Source organism: Protopterus annectens, chromosome 2.part1 (genome assembly GCF_019279795.1).
Source record: "Protopterus annectens isolate FY-2018-M chromosome 2.part1, PAN1.0, whole genome shotgun sequence".
In the NCBI taxonomy this organism is placed as follows: Eukaryota; Metazoa; Chordata; order Ceratodontiformes; family Protopteridae; genus Protopterus; species Protopterus annectens.
This window is the reverse complement of record NC_056729.1, coordinates 150,740,828-150,758,142: the sequence shown is the minus strand read 5'-3', so window position 1 is coordinate 150,758,142 and position 17,315 is coordinate 150,740,828. Positions and strand designations below refer to the sequence as shown.

The following is a 17,315-nucleotide window of genomic DNA, read 5'->3' as shown; positions in this document are numbered from 1 at the left end:
AGGCAAAAAAATGCAAGGTAGTCATATTTGTGTAAATGGAGATTTTGTACTTGGTGATGGTCTAAGAACTTGGACCCTCTTTTAGGCTTCTGATTGTTTTTATCAGTTACTGTCATCTGGCTTTTTTCACTCCTCTACCAAACTTAATTTGTTGGCTATTTCTTCTTGTCTGCCCTTAGATTCTCTAACCATGCTTATGTTAAACAGTTTTTGAAATGCATGTTGCATATCTGCTCACCAGTGAAACAAGTGGCTCTTCTTGTGGTCTTAATTTTGGTCTTGAAAAGATTATACAGTCTCCATTTGAAAGAACTTGTCTGGTTGAATTGATATTCTTTACATGTAAGATTGTTTTATTCATTGCTATGACTTCTGCTAGGAGAGTATCTGAGCTACAAGCACTTATGGTGAGCGACCTTCCCTCAGTTTTCACAACAGGGTTTATTTGAGAACTAATACTCCCTTTATGCCTAAAATGGTCACAGAGTTTAACCTGAGCCAGAATATTCATCTCCCTGTCTTCCCTCCTGATTTTTTTTAAATTCTGGATTTCCACAGGCAGCTCAGATATTACCTGGATGAAACTCAAGCCTAAAGGAAAGTTGATCACCTGTTTGTCTCCTATGAAGGTCAGCCAGTGTCAAAGCAATATATTTCCAGATGGTTGTCTGCTACTTTTGTATTTTGTTATACTCTTCATAATAATCCACTTCCAAGCAGGCAGAATTAGGGTCCATTCCAGTAGGGCATTGGCTTCATTCTTGCCTTTCTGAAAAGGGTGGACTGTAGAACTATTCTACAGGTAGAAACCTGTCCCTCTCCATGTACCTTTGCAAGCACTACAGACTGGCTTCCTTATCCAAGTCCAGCACAGGCTTTTTAAGACCATTCTCCAGGGGCTGCTGGATTCCTGCTTTGTTTTTCCTATTCCCTTCTTAGATTCTAAGCAGTGGTAATCTACCCTAACAGTTTAGGCCACTGCAGCAGTGATCAAATGTTGAATGTAACACTGTTGTTTAAGTAAATTTACTGTAGCAGTAGATGTTCTAATAGATCACTGTTGCAGTAGCTGCCCTTTTCTCCTGTGTTTTCTTTTTGCATTGCCAGGATGTGGGTGTCTATACCTTTGTTTGTGTAGTTCACCTTTTGGTACATCTCCTAACATTGATCCTTCAGGGCTCTTGCCTTTGTTTCCCAGGCAGTAAAGATATGATTATTTAGATGGTTTAACTGCTGTTTTATATGGAGCTGCCCTCAAGCTACAGACAGAACATGGAAGGTGCCCTTTAGCTTTGTAAGCTGGCCACAATAGCCAAGGCCACTGCACCAGTGCTATTTTAGAACATCTAATATTATAGTAAACTTACTTACACTTCTGTTTTTTCTTCTCTTGGAAAGTTTTTTTTCTGGCAGTGGTTAACCTGTGTTTTGAGGTAATCTGAACTGTAGGCTGACATCTGCTGAGAATTGTATCTGGTCTTTTGCAAGGATCGGTTGTCCATTTGGACCAAACGATTTTCCCAGTAGTTATCTCTGAATTGTCCTTTGGCCACTTTCTATCTCCCATGTTCTTCACTTGGGCAGAAACCAGGGCCAGAGACTCACTCCCTAGATTTGCAGTGCCATTTCAGCAGAAACAGGTGCACAAGTTTTGGTAGACTGAAGAGCTGTTAATCTACTTTACTCCATAGATGAAAGGACTGGCAGTTCCCAAGCAAAAAACTACTCCTAGGTGATTTACCCAACTACCTTATCTTTTACCATACAGTATTTTATTTGCCCATTGGAAGATGTTGCTGCCAAAGAGTGTTTCATTACAAGTATGGCTGCTTCCAGTGCATGCTTCAAAATTTCTGCTTTGCACATATGTGAAATGGTCACCTGGTTCTTTGTTTACACCTTATTGTGTCCACTGCACCCCTAGCAGTAAGGCACCATTTGGTACTTATGTGCTTCAGGACTCTTGTTCCCTTGGCCTTTTGTTTGTTCTTTGGCCTCTTCATCACAATAATTGTATTGCTTGGGATGCAGCCCATTTCTTGACTGAAGTCTTTGGGTAGTGAGTTAGTTGTAATGGACACTGACTGTCTGGCTACATAAGTTGTCGTACAAGAAGATTCTGCATGGTGGGGCCAGAGTACATTTCTCTCATTCAGTGCTGATTGACCAGTCCTTGTATCCAGCCTTGGCTGTTGGAGTTCCCTCAAAGTTGATTCACTGTATGTTGGTATGTTGCTTATAAACAGTGTAGAAGACAAATCTTTCTTCTCCTCAGTTTCAGAAGATGGTTTAGGGTATACTAGTGGTGTCAAAGTATGTAGTCTCATAATGTGGTTTAATGTCACAAAGTTTGCCTGCATAAGGCATGGGTGTCAAATGTAGAAGAGCTAGAAGAAAACAACTTATCAAATTTCTGCATAACAGAATTTGAACCCAACCACAGACGCACACATGAGTGTGGTGTAATGGCTGTGTTGATCTACTAAGAAGTATTTTACATACTTTAACTGATATATACCTCTTCAGGATTCCTGTATGCCATCACTCGTATCAAGGTCATCAATCTGATGTTCTCATGCCTTTGGTACTGCACATTACCCATGTGTGCACAATTCACATTACCTATTGCCCATTTGTAACATGTTTTCACCCTTTAATCCCAAACTCAGACACACATCCACAACTCAGTATGCATGCATTTATTCGATTGCATTCTTACCAAGCCATCACCCAGTGACTTGACCTCACTTACATTTGATAGCCCGGATTCCAGTAGTGGTTGACTGCATTTAGTTCTGTGGTGCATACTTCTACAAATTTAAGTATAACTTTTAAACAGCTGTAGGAGCCATGCCTGTAAATAATAGATGCTTGTGAGGTACTTGCCTTAATCAATCTAGTGAGAAAGACTTGAAACAGTAGCTCATGCACACAATATTTATACTTGTTGTCTAACAAAGTTATGTGTACAGTTTATTAAGTTCAATTTTTGTGTGATTATTATTGCTAATGTCTCAGTGGAAGAACTGAAGATAACATGAGCAAGTTCCATAAGTAATGGTGCTAATCAGCCTGATTGATTGATGCAAAGACATGAGAAGGAAGTTGATGCACGTCTGATGATAGTGCTGTTGGGGGAAACTGCTGAATGACAAAGGAAAGAAAGTATTTACTTTTGGAGTCACTCCCTCGGAGATCTGCTTTTATGTTTTTCTAAACTCATCTTACTGCAAGCATTCACAGTGCTTTTTTGATGGGATTCTCATTTGTTGGCATTCATAGAATGGCTCTATATTATCTGTTTTATGTGGTCATATATCCATTCACTAAAAAGTAATCAGCTTAACCTTTGGCTGCAGTTAAAAATGTACAGTTATCAAGCATATGCCAGAGTTTACTTTTTTTTTTTTTTAACCTTGCAGGATTTGACCAGACCAGAAGTTTCCCACTCTGCTGAACTCTTGCATCCAGTTGTCTATGCCGCTTCTGTCGTTTTACTTTTATGTCTTTTAATAATTCTTGTTAGCTACATATACCATCACAGGTAAGCAAATGAGCACATAAGTAAACTGTACAGGACTTCGTCACATTTCTGAAGCACAGAAAGTGGTCCCAAGTATTGCATGCATTTTGTGCTGGAGTGGTTTGAAAGGAAGTGGTGCACAACTGTGGAATATCCTGTTCTGTTCCCCTTCTGTGTCAGAACATTGCTAGTTAGTACTAACTACATGCGGTACTACAAAGACTGGTTCAAAAGCAGTTTGATTAACAACAAGTAAGGCACAGAAGGGAGGGCATATGCCTAAAGAGCATGCCTGTTAGCGTTCTGTTCTGGGGGTGCAGTTGGCTGCATTGCTCTGCTACCCCTTATGAGAGATAGGTAGGGTCTAAATGTAGCATTTCTCATACATATCGGAGAAGAGGGCTTTGGAAAATTTAGTTTCAGGAACCTTTTAGGAGAAGCTGTCACAATCTACCCTAAGCTGTTTTCTAGCCTCCCAAAGCATGTGTGCGCTCATGTATGTTTCATCATATTTCAGTCTCAGCTTCTCCACCCCAAAACTCCTAATCATTTTTGAGATGTATAAAGTGCTATAGTGGTTAGCTAAGTAACTTAGGCTGCCCACTGTTGTGAGTACCAGTATATTCAAGAAAGTGGGCAATGAGTGCATCTTAGACTTATCCCCTGCTTTTGTGGAGTACCTCACTTAAAATTAGCCTACACCTCCTGATATGTCTTGTATGACATGAGTATGTGTTTTTGCATGCACACACGTGTGTGTATGTATATGTGTGTGTGTGTATGTATATATATATATATATATATATATATATATATATATATATATATATATATATATATATATATAGATATATATAGATATATAGATATGGGTCTCCTTCAAAACGTCTAAAACCCATAACATTGAATTTCATAACATCGAACACTACAAATCCCATGAAAATAACATCTCCTCCACATATAATGACACTAAACTGCCACACACAATTTTTACTACGTTTTGGCAGAGGGACTTGATACAGTGGGGTTAGGAAATTAACTTTTTCCCACTGTAGTGCGATCTTGGAGTTGGTATATTTAATTTACGGGGGGTGTGGGGGGAGGAGCTCCCCCATGGGGGGGTGCAGGAGGGCTTGCTCCCCTGCAGAAGTGCAGTAAAACATGTGTTTGGTGGTGTTATATGTGGAGGGGGTGTTATTTTCTTGTGATTTGTAGTGTTAGATGTTATGAAATTAGATGATGATCATCGTGCATACAGCTGCAGTAATCACAGATGGGTTTTCTGCCGTCAGGCGGTCCCTCGGTCGGCCAAATTCCAAAGTCTTGGTCCGGCGTCGGTTGTGGTCGCTTTCTCTTCTGACGTCAGAGAGGCCAGAGTATATAAGAGACAGCTGACGCCATGTTCTTCAGTCTTTTTTGCCGTGCGGTGCCCGAAGCAGAAGCAGTTCGCAAGTGCCGGTCGGCCAGCTCCTGAATTACGAAAATTTTGGAAACCGAAGTCTTCATTAAAGCTAAGTACCCCGTTGGGGAAACTTTTCTTGCCTCAGACCGATGTTAGAAAAAGTTAATAATTGTATTTCTTGTGGGAAGCAAATACCGCATAAGGATTTCCATTCCCTCTGCATACCTTGTTTAGGCCCAGACAACAACGTCTCGGGCTGTCGCTTTTGCGCTACCTTCAATAAACGCACTATTAAACGTCGGGCGGAGTTCGCCCAACAGTATTTTGGTAAAGCCTTTGATTATAAAATGTCGTCGGACACTCCGACTACCGTTTTGTCCAAAAAACGCAAGGAAAAGGACCGACACCACGCCAAAACAGGCTACACGTGGTCCGGTTCTCAGCGAGACGCCTTTGCAGTCCCTGACTACCGACGGCACTCCTTTGGCGGTGTCTTCTGTACCCGAGACAGCTGGGTCCTCGGCCCTTTCCCAGACTACAACCGAAGCCTTTGCTAATGTTGAGCCTACTAATGTGGACAGGTCCACCTCCACCCACGGTGTCTTTAGACCCTCATCTTCTTTTTCTATTAAGGCCTTTACTAAATCCAAAGCAGCCAGGCACCCCAAGAGGCCTGTTGCACAGGGCCCATCTCCAGGTCCCATGCCTAAAAAACAGATGCTTAAAATGGCTGAGGATTTAATTACTCTTATCAGAGGTTCTCAACCCCCTCCAGACAAGAGACCCAGAATGGAGAAAGATTCTCCTCCTAATCAGGGATCCTTTTTATCAGAACATTCTGATGCAGAGGAACACTCTTACTCCCCTTTTGAGGATTTGGATGCAGAACAGTCCATCCCTTCTGTATCTCCTCCTGAGGATTTTTCCTTTGGGGAAACCTTGCACACCTTGAGGGAACACTTCCATTGAGAAGGCCAAGACTTTTCAGATTCTAAGAAAAGGCTCAGGGAATTTCTTTTGTCACCTCAACACAGACCTCTGGCGATACCCCCTGTTTTGGACATACTTGATGATGTTTATTCGGAGGCTTGCCTTAACCTGAATTCTCTACCTCCTGCACCAGCCAAACCTGATAGGTATTACAGAGTACCCAACTTTCACCAATTTCTCTTCAAAAGCCATAATGCTGACCCTGAAACCATTTCACAAGGCCCCAAGGGATTGAAGGCCTCCACTGCCAAGAATCCACTTCCTGCAGAAGGGGAATCAAGATCTTTAGAAAGGTGGGGTAAAAAGGTATATACCTTGGCCACCCTAGCCATGAGGGCCTTAAATTGTCAGTTTCATATGCTTAAATATCAACAGTTCCTGTTATCACAATTAAGGAATAAAATGTCTCAACCTGAACAACCAGATTTAAAGGAGTTACAGGATATGATGCATAGTGCAGAGCAAGTGGGTAAACACACTTTACAATGTGGTTATGATGCCCTAGAGGCTTCAAGTAGAGCGGCTGCTACAGGATCTGTCATTCGCAGACATGCTTGGCTTAGAGAACAAAACTTGCCTGATCATGTCAAAGCTAAACTTCTAGATGCTCCTTTACAAAAGGATGTGCTGTTTGGTACTAATGCTGAGGAGATACTACGGAAAATGGAAGAAAAAGCCAAATCTATGCAAACTGTCAAAGCCTTTTTACAGGTCCAACCACCACGTTTTAGCAGAAATTGGCATTCAAAAAACTGGTACTTTCCAGCCACTGACAAGCTCCAAAGAGGTAGATACAGACACACAAGGGGCAGAGGGCAATCACAAGGATCATATAGAGGACGACAATGGCAAACTCCAGCACCAAGAGGGGGCGAGGACAGTGCACAACAATACAGGAAGCAAACCCAATGACTCCCGCATTTCCATGCCAAGCACGTCTCAGCTGGCAGCACCTCTGGGAGGAAAGCTAGCATTATTTGCAGCCAATTGGCATATTGTCACAACAGACAAATGGATCCTGGACATTATAAACAGAGGCTACAAATTTCATTTTCACACTCTTCCAAAATGAGAGGCATGCCAAACCTGCCACAGAATCAAAGGGCAGAGGCACAACTACAAATTTCAAAGCTCATAAGCATGAGAGCTATTCAAGAGGTACCTACTCACAAACAAGGTCAAGGTTTTTATTCAAGACTTTTTCTGGTACCAAGGAAAGGAACCGACTGGAGACCCATTTTGGACTTATCCATCCTAAACACATTTCTACTGCACCAAAATTCAAGATGCTCACATTACAGCAACTTCTTCCCATGCTGGGCAAGGAGTTTTGGCTGGTAACATTGGACCTCAAGGAGGCATACCTGCATGTCCTAATCAGACAAAGCTGCAGAAGATACCTCAGATTTCTTGCAGGTTCAATCCACTATCAATTCTCTGCATTGCCCTTTGGCTTATCTACTGCGCCCAGAGTATTCACAAAGTGCCTGGCATCAGTGATTGCCTACTGCAGACTTCAAGGGATACAAATTTACCCTTATTTGGACGACTGCCTGATCCAAGCGGACAGTAAACACATACTTCTGGAACATCTGGCATATGTGACACGGTTATTGCATTCTCTGGGATACACAATCAACAAAGAGAAATCAAGGCTAACACCATCTCAGAAAATAACTTTCCTGGGTGCCAACTTGGACACAAACACCCAGATGGCCTATCTTACACCAGAAAAACAGGGGCAACTATCTCATTACTTCAAAATACTAGCAAAAAGTACCAGGCTTACTGCAAGGAAAATCCTGCAGGCTCTGGGATTCATGGCATCTTGCATTCTTTTAATCCCATGTGCAAAGCTGCATATGCGGAAACTTCAGTGGTACCTAAAAAACCTATGGTCTCAACACAGTCACAGTTTGGAAACAATAATACCAATAATCCCATGTTTGCAAATGGAATTTCTATGGTGTGCCCAAGCATGTCAAGCAAACACAGGCCTCCCATTCTGCAAGCCTCAAGCAAAGCAAGTTATCACAACAGATGCCTCAGATTACACCTGGGGAGCGCACATGACGGACAGGTGCATCCAGGGCAAATGGTCCCGAAAAGAAAAGCACCTTCACATCAATCAAAAAGAAATGCTAGTAGTAATAAATGCAATTACAGCTTTCAAGGACTTCCTGCATCCAGGACAATTACTGATAAGAACAGACAACACCACAGTAATGTGGTACATAAACAAACAAGGAGGAACACATTCATACCCCTTGTGCAGACTAGCCATGACTCTTTGGAACTTGGCTCTGGAATGGCAAATCGAACTTCAAGCCCAGTACCTGCCAGGATTGGAAAACACGCTGGCAGACAAATTAAGCAGAAATATGACAGATCCACACGAATGGAAATTGCATCCTCAGGTGTTTACAGAAATAACCCAAGTGTGGGGGAGGCCAGACATAGATCTTTTTGCCTCCCACAGGAATCATCAATTGGAAACGTTTTGTTCAAGGACCTTTCATCCAAAGGCCTGGAGAGTGGACGCCCTTTCATTCAGTTGGACAGCATGGACAGTTTATGCATTCCCACCTCTGCCTCTTCTGCCCAAGGTACTTTTGAAAGCAAGAGCAGACAGACCGAAGATGATACTGATTGCTCCAGATTGGCCACGGCAACACTGGTACCCACTACTGAGGAGCCTAACACATACTCCTCCCTGGTCCCTGCCTCTAATGCCTCTTCTGCTGACTCAGCACAGCTACAAAACTCTCCACAGTCAGCTGAAAACACTCAATCTCGCTGCATGGAAAATTCCTTAACACCACAACAGACCCTACTCTCCAAGGAGGTGCAGGATGTCATTTTGGAGGCCAGAAGGCCATCTACTAGAAAAGCTTACTCTGCAAAATGGAAGCGGTTTTGTTCTTGGAATGAGAAAAAAGGCCAGGACCCTAGAAAACTGAACTTGCCTCGGGTATTACAGTATCTAGCTGAGCTGCTGAACAGTGGACTTTCATTTTCTTCCATAAAAATCCATGCCTCAGCCATTTCTGCAGAATACAACACGGATCCTCCTTTATTTTCTCACCCACTCTTACGACAGTTCCTCAGAGGGGCCAAGAATATTAGACCACCAAGGAAACAACCAATACCAGCCTGGGATCTTAATTACATACTAGAAAAAATAACATTGCCTCCTTTTGAACCAGCTGCCTCAACAGATTTGCAATATTTGTCCTGGAAAACTGCCTTCCTTCTGGCTATCACTTCAGCTCGTAGAGTTTCGGAGCTACAGGCCCTCATAGCAGTGCAGCCCTTTCTCATTTTCCATCAGGACAGGGTTTCCCTTCGTACCAACCCATCATTTATGCCTAAATTGGTATCCAGGGTAGCTTTAAATCAAGCCATACACCTTCCTACCTTTTACCCCAATCCTCAAAACAAAGGGAAAAGGCTGCTACATTCTTTAGACATCCATAGGCAGCTACGTTACTACTTGGACAGAACAAAGTCCTTCAGGAAATCAGAACAACTCTTTGTGTCCTATGCTGAAGGGGCTCAAGGGAAGCCAGTTTCCAAGCAGACTATTTCAAAGTGGATAGGCCACTGCATACGGTTTTGTTATTCCTATCATGGGAAATATGTTCCTACAGGTATCAGATCACACTCCACCGGGGCCACAGCTACCACTACAGCCTTCCTCAGAGGAGTTCCTACCAAAGATATTCTGGAGGCAGCCACTTGGAGTTCTGTACATGCCTTCACAAAACACTACCACCTGCCTTTATATTCCAGAACCAGAGCAGGCTTTGCCACTGCTGTTTTGCAGGGCATTCTGGCTCAACCCAGTTCCTCCTAGTACCTACCACCCTGTGCGTAGCTTTGGGACTCTACCCATGTGTGATTACTGCAGCTGTATGCACGATGAACATAGTACAGTTTTGTACCTACCATAAATGTAGATGTTCGAGTGCTAATACAGCTGCAGTACAGGTTTCCCTCCCTCCTTCCCCACTTGGTAAAGGCATGGGGCCTAACAGCCTCTTCATACAACCTGACTGGGTTATCCTTCTATGGTTTATTTGCTTGCAACCACTGATTTTGGATTATATTGCATTGCATGTATACACATATAAGCATAATTTATGTATTGCCTTCCTTCTGGGGGCACCTGACATCTGGGGCAAGAAAGACTGAAGAACATGGCGTTGGCTGTGTCTTATATACTCTGGCCTCTCTGACGTCAGAAGAGAAAGCGACGACAACCGACGCCGGACCAAGACTTTGGAATTCGGCCGACCGAGGGACCGCCTGACAGCAGAAAACCCATCTGTGATTACTGCAGCTGTATTAGCACTCGAACATCTACATTTATGGTAGGTACAAAACTGTACTTTTTGGGTTTTAGATGTTCTGGTCGCAATGTTATGAAATTAGATGTTATGGGTTTTAGATGTTTCAAAGTAGACCCATATATATATATATATATATATATATATATATATATCTGTGTGCGTGCACTTCTGAGAGTCCACCTATATATTCGTGTGTGCTTGCGCATATACATGTCAGTATGACCACTCGTATATATGTGGGTGCATGTGAGTGCATGGAATTGACCATGCTCAAGTGTACTACCGTGCATGTGCACATATGGATTTGTATATTTCATGTAGCTACAAGATGCATATATTTGTGTGTATAAGAGCATTGCGTGGTCCTCATCATGGTTGCTAAAAGCCTGTCATCACTTATACTCAGCTACTCTCCCATATGTTACGTATCCTCTTTAGTTATTTTTGTGGTCTTTGTCAGAGACGTGTACACCACATAATTATCATACTTCACTAATGCTATCCAGCTTGTTTGCTGATTGTGTTGTGCTGTCATTCCTGCAGGTGGGCAGTATTGTTCCAGCAGGTTTGATGGCAGCAGTTCAGATGTCTACTTCCTCCTTGTAATCCTTCTGAACACCACTTAGGTTAGGTTAGTTTTTTTCTTACAGCAGAGTGAGGGAACACTGTAGAACATTCTGACATTTAGAAGAACAGGATTATGAAGTTGGACTTTGGGTTTTCTAAACATGATAGATGTAATGGCCTGAATGATGTACTCGAGTATTTACAGAGGTATACTGAGCCTATATAACATTTTCAGTGTGGGAGAGTGAGACACAGAAGCAGTCCGAGGATAACTACCCAACAAACTAGTCCCAGTCATATCCCTATACACAGTTCTCTGTGTGGTTATGCTGTCTTTGTTTTGAGACCCCTTTTCTGAAAGCAGCACCTTTTCTCTCTTTGTCCATTCATTTTGAATGGGCCAAAGACTTTTTTCAGGAGCAACCTTCACCAAAGCCAAGTAGTATATTTACAGTAGCTGGAATTCAGACTGTTAAGAGAGTGAACGTAATACATTATAATAAAAACACCTCATCGTAAAGCAAATTTGAATGGACAGAGGAATAAAATCTACTATGTACATTTACAAGTTACACAATGATTTTTACAGTTTACACAGTACAGTTTGGGACGGCCCTAGTGCAGTGAAGATAACTCCTTGTCTTTAAAAAATTTGCATATGGAAATAGGAGTTATGTGCTCTTCAAGTGTAGAACTGCAAACTAGTTACTTGTTTTTATTTCTTTGTTGATAAATCAATTTAATTTTCTAAGTCACAGATTCACACTTTGAAAAGGCTGTCTCACCTGTTAACAAGGCTGAAGGAGGATTTCATATATTTCATGATTTCAAGGAGCCTGATGTTTTATACTATTTCTGTTTGCTGGTGAGGGATAATATTCCAGAAGTGTCTTGCTATTGTTAACATGGATGTCCTGGCAATAACCGAGATCCATTTTGCTTTTTCAAGTAAAAGGCATTGATGGGCCCTGACATCTAATAGAAAGAATTCCCGCATATTTGCTTTCTTCTACTTGCAAGAAAGATTTGCTAAGGTAAAGTACTTGAAATTAATTGGAGAGAGTCCTACAGGATACGCATATTGTTCAGTGGGTTGCAGTCACTCTGTCTCTCACTCACTCACTCACTCACATATGCATTTGATGTCTTGAGGCTCCAAAGGTCATGGTTTCTTTCCTCTTTCTCTCTGCTTGTGTTTATGTTCTAGTACTCTCACGACAGTGCACCATGGAATAGCTGCATTTCTGAGGTGTCAGCCCATGGGGAGCCACTAAACTGACATCCCATCTCTCTGGTGTGGTGGTAGGGTCACGTGGATGCCAACAGTCCTGTGGTGCACAGTAATATTTTTGTTTCTTCAACATATTCTATTTTTGTTTATCTTTTACTGAGAGGGTTAGTCCCACTAGGTTACTGGCCCTCTCTTAAGGGAGTCTCCTGGTACCTTTTGCAGAGAGGGTTAGTCCTACTAGATTAGTGGCCGCCTTGGGGAGTTTCCCATTAGTACTCATGTTGACTAGGCAAAATTTGGCCAGTGCACTGCATATACTTCACCTACTCCTTTTTTTAAGTGCCAGGGGATCTTTTACATCCACTTGAACTGCCACCAACTCTGGTAAATGAGACCTGCATTTAATGTTTCATCTAAGGGAATTAATTTTTGTTGTACTACTGACCGTGCCAAACAGGCAGATAAGGACCTCTTCATTGCTATGTTAGTATAATGTCTTTATTTTTTTATTTAATTGAAGTAATAAAATTGTTTAAAAAAAATCCCATGCGAAATATCAAAATGAGCAGAGAAACTCTCCTTTTGTCCTGCCTCAAGTTTCTACCAACTTGTATTAATGCCATTTTGGGTGTCCCTTGAAAACAGGTTGTGAGCTTTATTGGGACATTTGCATTCAAGATAATGCAAAAATAAATAATTTATGCATGGGTGTTAAACAAAAATGATAGTGCTAGTGAAATGATGGTGCTTTAAAGTCAAATTAACTTATTTTGCTGAATTTAAGTAAACAGGATATGTGTGCAGTAGTACAACAGTCAGGATGCCCACTTGGCTGAATTGGGCTCTGCCATCACAGTTTTCTCCCACCTTGGGATGCACTGACTTCAGAACTGATTGCACTGAAGTCTAAGGAGATGTTAGTGAGCACCATACTTGCTGCCATGATAAGAATGGGCAGAGGAGGATTCATTAAAGGTGTGATGTAAAGATCCCATGTGACATCAGGATGCTAAAGAGAATTTCAGAAACAATGCCGTGAAATGGCCAAAGACAGGTAGGGATGAAATCACACCGCTTAGCATTAAAAATCATAGCAGAGGGTCAGAAAAAAAGAGCTTATTCTTATTTTTCACAATTGAGTGTCTTTATATACTAGATTCTGAATAGTTAGTGGTACTGAGTGTTTGTATAGCCGTAGTTTAGTTATTTAATAAGTATGTACCCACAAACAGGCCTGTCTTTTAGAAACATCATAAATCTAGGAGTGAAGTTCATTCTGATTGCAGAAGTCAAATCTGTGTCTAAATCATATCTGTTGAGAGGTATATATGGAGTGGGTAGGAAGGTTAGTTGGTGGAGCATTTATGAGATTTTTATGGGATTCCATCAAATGTAGTATTTGGTGTGGAAGAAAGAGAGGGAAGAGAATTAAGTTTTGGTGGGAACTGTCAGCACTCAGGTTAAAGCAGAGGAGGCTTTGTTGAAAGTGGACTGAAAAAGAGAGAGAAACTATGTGCTTATTTGTATCTTGAGGGCAAGTTATTTAGCTGCTGATATAGGTGAGTTTGCACAACTTAGAGCTCTGGAGTTGAGGAACTTTATAGCAACTTAGTGGCACTGAGTAGCCTTGCAAAACATTCTGCCAATACCTCGTGCAGATAGTGAAGGAAAGAGAGAATTAGTAAACTCAGTCCATGGCTGAGAGAGCAAGCAGTACTGGGAACAGGGTTATGGAACTGTTGTTTTATTGTGGAAATGTATGGAATAGGGTTGCCACCTTTTCAAATGGCCATAGTGGGACATTTTCGGGACACACATCAGATTTTACAGGCCGACACAAACCCACGGTCAGTACAAGGGATAGAACTTTCCTTTTTGCCTAAATATAAGCTTATTCTTGTAGCAGTTTAGTTGCTTATCCTGTTTCTTGTAACATGTAGGTATTTAGATACAGAAAGAACTATTGTATGCAACTATTACATTACATATGGGACATAATTATGTCCTAAAATTTCAGGACATTTGCCACATTTAATATTTTTGGTCAGGACACAACCGCCCAAAGAGGGGCTGTCCCTCGCAAAGTGGGACAGGTGGTAACCCTAGTATGGAAGGACTAGAGACTATATCCCTAAACAACCTGCATGTAAATCTGTTTGGGAACGCCATTCTCAGAGCTGATTAGAGAAATATGATGCGAGTCCTTTAAAAGTGAGCATTATGTGCGAGACAAGAGGGAACACAACAGTAAGGAGGTGGAGTAATAGTACGGGAGAAGTGATGGAAAAAGGGGAAGTGGAGAGTAGGTTATGATTACAGTGGCACTCATTATTTTAGTATTATGGTACAGTGAATATAAAGTGTACACACCCCTGTTAAAATGCCAGGTTTTTGTGATATAAAAAAAATTAGACCCCAGTAAATCATTTCAAAACTTTTTCCACCTTTAATGTAACATATAACCTGTACAATTCAATTGAAAAAAAATCTGCTAGGGGAAAAAATATAAAAAATAAAATCGTACAATAAGCTGTTTGCATACATATACACACCCTTAAATTAATACTTTGTTGAAGCACCTTTTGATTTAATTACAACATTCAGTCTTCTTAGGTAGAAGTCTGTCAGCATGGCACATCTTGACTTGGCAATATTTGCCCACTCTTCCTTGCAAGAGCTCTCCAAATCTGTCCAATTACGAGGACGTCCCTTGTGTCTTCAGGTCACCCCACAAATTTTCTATTGGATTTAGGTCTGGGCTCTTGCTGGGCCATTCCAAAATTTTAATTTTCTTCTGGTGAGCCCATTCTTTTGTTGATTTGGATGTATGCTTGGGGTCATTATCGTGTTGAAAGGTGAAATTTCTCTTCATCTTCAGCTTTCTAGCAGATGCCTGAATGTTTTGAGCCAAAAGTGACTGGTATTTGGAACTATTCATAATTCCCTCCACCTTGACTAAAGCCCCGGTTCCAGCTGAAGAAAACCAACCCCAAAGCATGATACTACCACCGTCATGCTTCACCTTGGGGATGGTGTTCTTTTGGTGATGCGAAGTGGTGTTTTTGCTCCAAACGTACCTTTTGGAATTGTGGCCAAAAAGTTCAACTTTTGTCTCATCAGACTATAACACGTTTTCCCACATGCTTTTGGGAGACTTGATGTATTGTGTTGCAAATTTTAGCTGGGCCTGGATGTTTTTCTGTGTAAGAAAAGGCTTCCGTCTTGCAACCCCACCCCATAGTCCAGACATATGAAGAATATGGGAGATTGTTGTCACATGTAGTACACAACCAGCACTTGCCAGAAATTCCTGCAGCTCCTTCAATGTTGTTGTAGGTCTCTTGGCAGCCTCCCTGACTAGTTTTCATCTAGTCTTTTCAGTAATTTTGGGGGGATGCCCAGTTCTTGACAATGTCACTGTTGTCTCATATTTTCTCCCATTTCTTGATGACTGTCTTCACTGTGTTCCATGTTATATCCAGTGCTGTGGAAATTATGTACCCTTCTCCTGACTGATACCTTTCAACAATGAGATCCCTTTGATGCTTTGTAAGCTCTCTGCGAATCATGGCTTTTGCTGTAACAGGCAACTGAGTAAATGTGAGGAAAAACCTACTAAGACAGCTGAACTTTATTTGGGGCTAATCAGAATCTCTCTAATTGATGACAGGTGTGTACCCAAGAAGACTGAATGTTGTAATTAAATTAAAAGGTGTTTCAACAAAGTATTAGTTTAAGGGTGTGCACACTTATTCAACCAACTTATTTTACATATTTGTTTGTTTTTCAATTGAATTGTGCATATTATAGGTCACATTAAAGGTGGGAAAAGTTTTGAAATGATTTATTGTGGTCTCTTTTTTATATCACAAAAACCTGGCATTTTAACAGGGGTGTGTAAACTTTTTATATCCGGTGTACATCCACCTCTTGCTATGGGAGATCGAACTGTTATGCAGGCATTTTTAAAAATGGTGTTTGTTATAATTTATTGAGTTAACTTAGGTATAATTCCACATACTTTCCAGTGCTGCTTAGAAGATTTATACAACAAATCCTTTGGAGACATGTGTACAGTGTTGCACTGCAATGCCGAAGGTCCAGTGTTCTAGTCCAGGGTATGCAAACTTTATTGGTCAGTGCAGTGGTTAACATTGTTGCCTCACAGCAAGAGGTTTCCTGGTTTGATTCTCAGCTGGGGTGTCTTCTTTGCGAAATCTGCATGCCTTACCTGCATTCGTGTGGGTTTTCCTCTGGGTGCTCCAGTTTTCTTCCTATGTTACAAAGATATGCGTCTGGAGCATTTCTCCCAGGTCTCTGCTGAAAATTGGCTCATTCCAAGTCAGACTTTCCCGGTAAATGTTAAATAAAGATTTATTGGCCTGTATAGTTCTTGCCTACATTTACTAGTCCTTATTCTTTTTGACTTTTGCTATCAAAGTATAAGTAGTAACAAATTAAATGTGTTTGAACATCCCTTCTTTCACTTTTCCCCCTAGATCTTCCGGTGTTTGGGCCTGGAGGATAGTTTGTGCTATGGCCAGCTGGTCATTAATGCACAGTCAGACTTTCGTACTGGGTGTTGCATGGGGAGTCTTCATTTCTGCAAAGTGCAGAGTCTGCAATTGGTTGCTCAGGTAGAGAGTGGAGGGGAGATGGCACTGAATATGGGGGTTTTAAAGGGCTTTGTCTTCCCACACAAAATTTACTTAATTTCCATATTTGATCTGCAGTCTTGAATCAGATGTGGAATTGAATCAGCAGGTTGATGAAATCCAAGGGCCACTTATGTGCCTTGCCTGAGTCCAGTCTGCTGTTTCTAACTGAATTTGACCATTAACTGTGTTGCCACTCCTATTTTAATGGTGACAGACTACAGAATTATTTTGTTTTATATTATCTGTCTGTAAGCAGGCTGATGAAACAACTTGTAAGCATGTAGTTAATATGTTTCTAAGGTTGTATCATCCCGAGTTAACTGTTGCATTTTTCCTTATTTATGTTATCTTTACCAGTCCTTAAATAGTCGAAACATGCGTTTAGCATCTGTCATCCATGTAACTAATTTATATTCTGTGTTGTATTTCTTTTTCCATACGTCTTTAAACATGTTTTTGCCATTAGTCGTATGTTATATTTTAAACTTGCACCTATCCTCATATTTTTCTGGTTACTTAAGGGCTTGTTTTCCAGTAACATTTCTTTCCTTTTCCTGATACGAACAGCATTGGTGTAACATTTGCCTCTTAT

The 17,315-nt window shown here is 41.2% G+C and overlaps 1 protein-coding gene across 1 annotated transcript in view; it reads left to right on the top strand.

Moving 5' to 3' along the window:
* ADGRA3 (adhesion G protein-coupled receptor A3) overlaps nt 1–17,315 on the top strand; it is a gene marked incomplete in the record, with an annotated part of 1,325,547 nt that overhangs the window by 1,250,714 nt on the left and 57,518 nt on the right. The window contains 1 exon segment of the mRNA XM_044062081.1: nt 3,423–3,544. Within this exon segment, the coding sequence (XP_043918016.1) occupies nt 3,423–3,544 (122 nt within the window).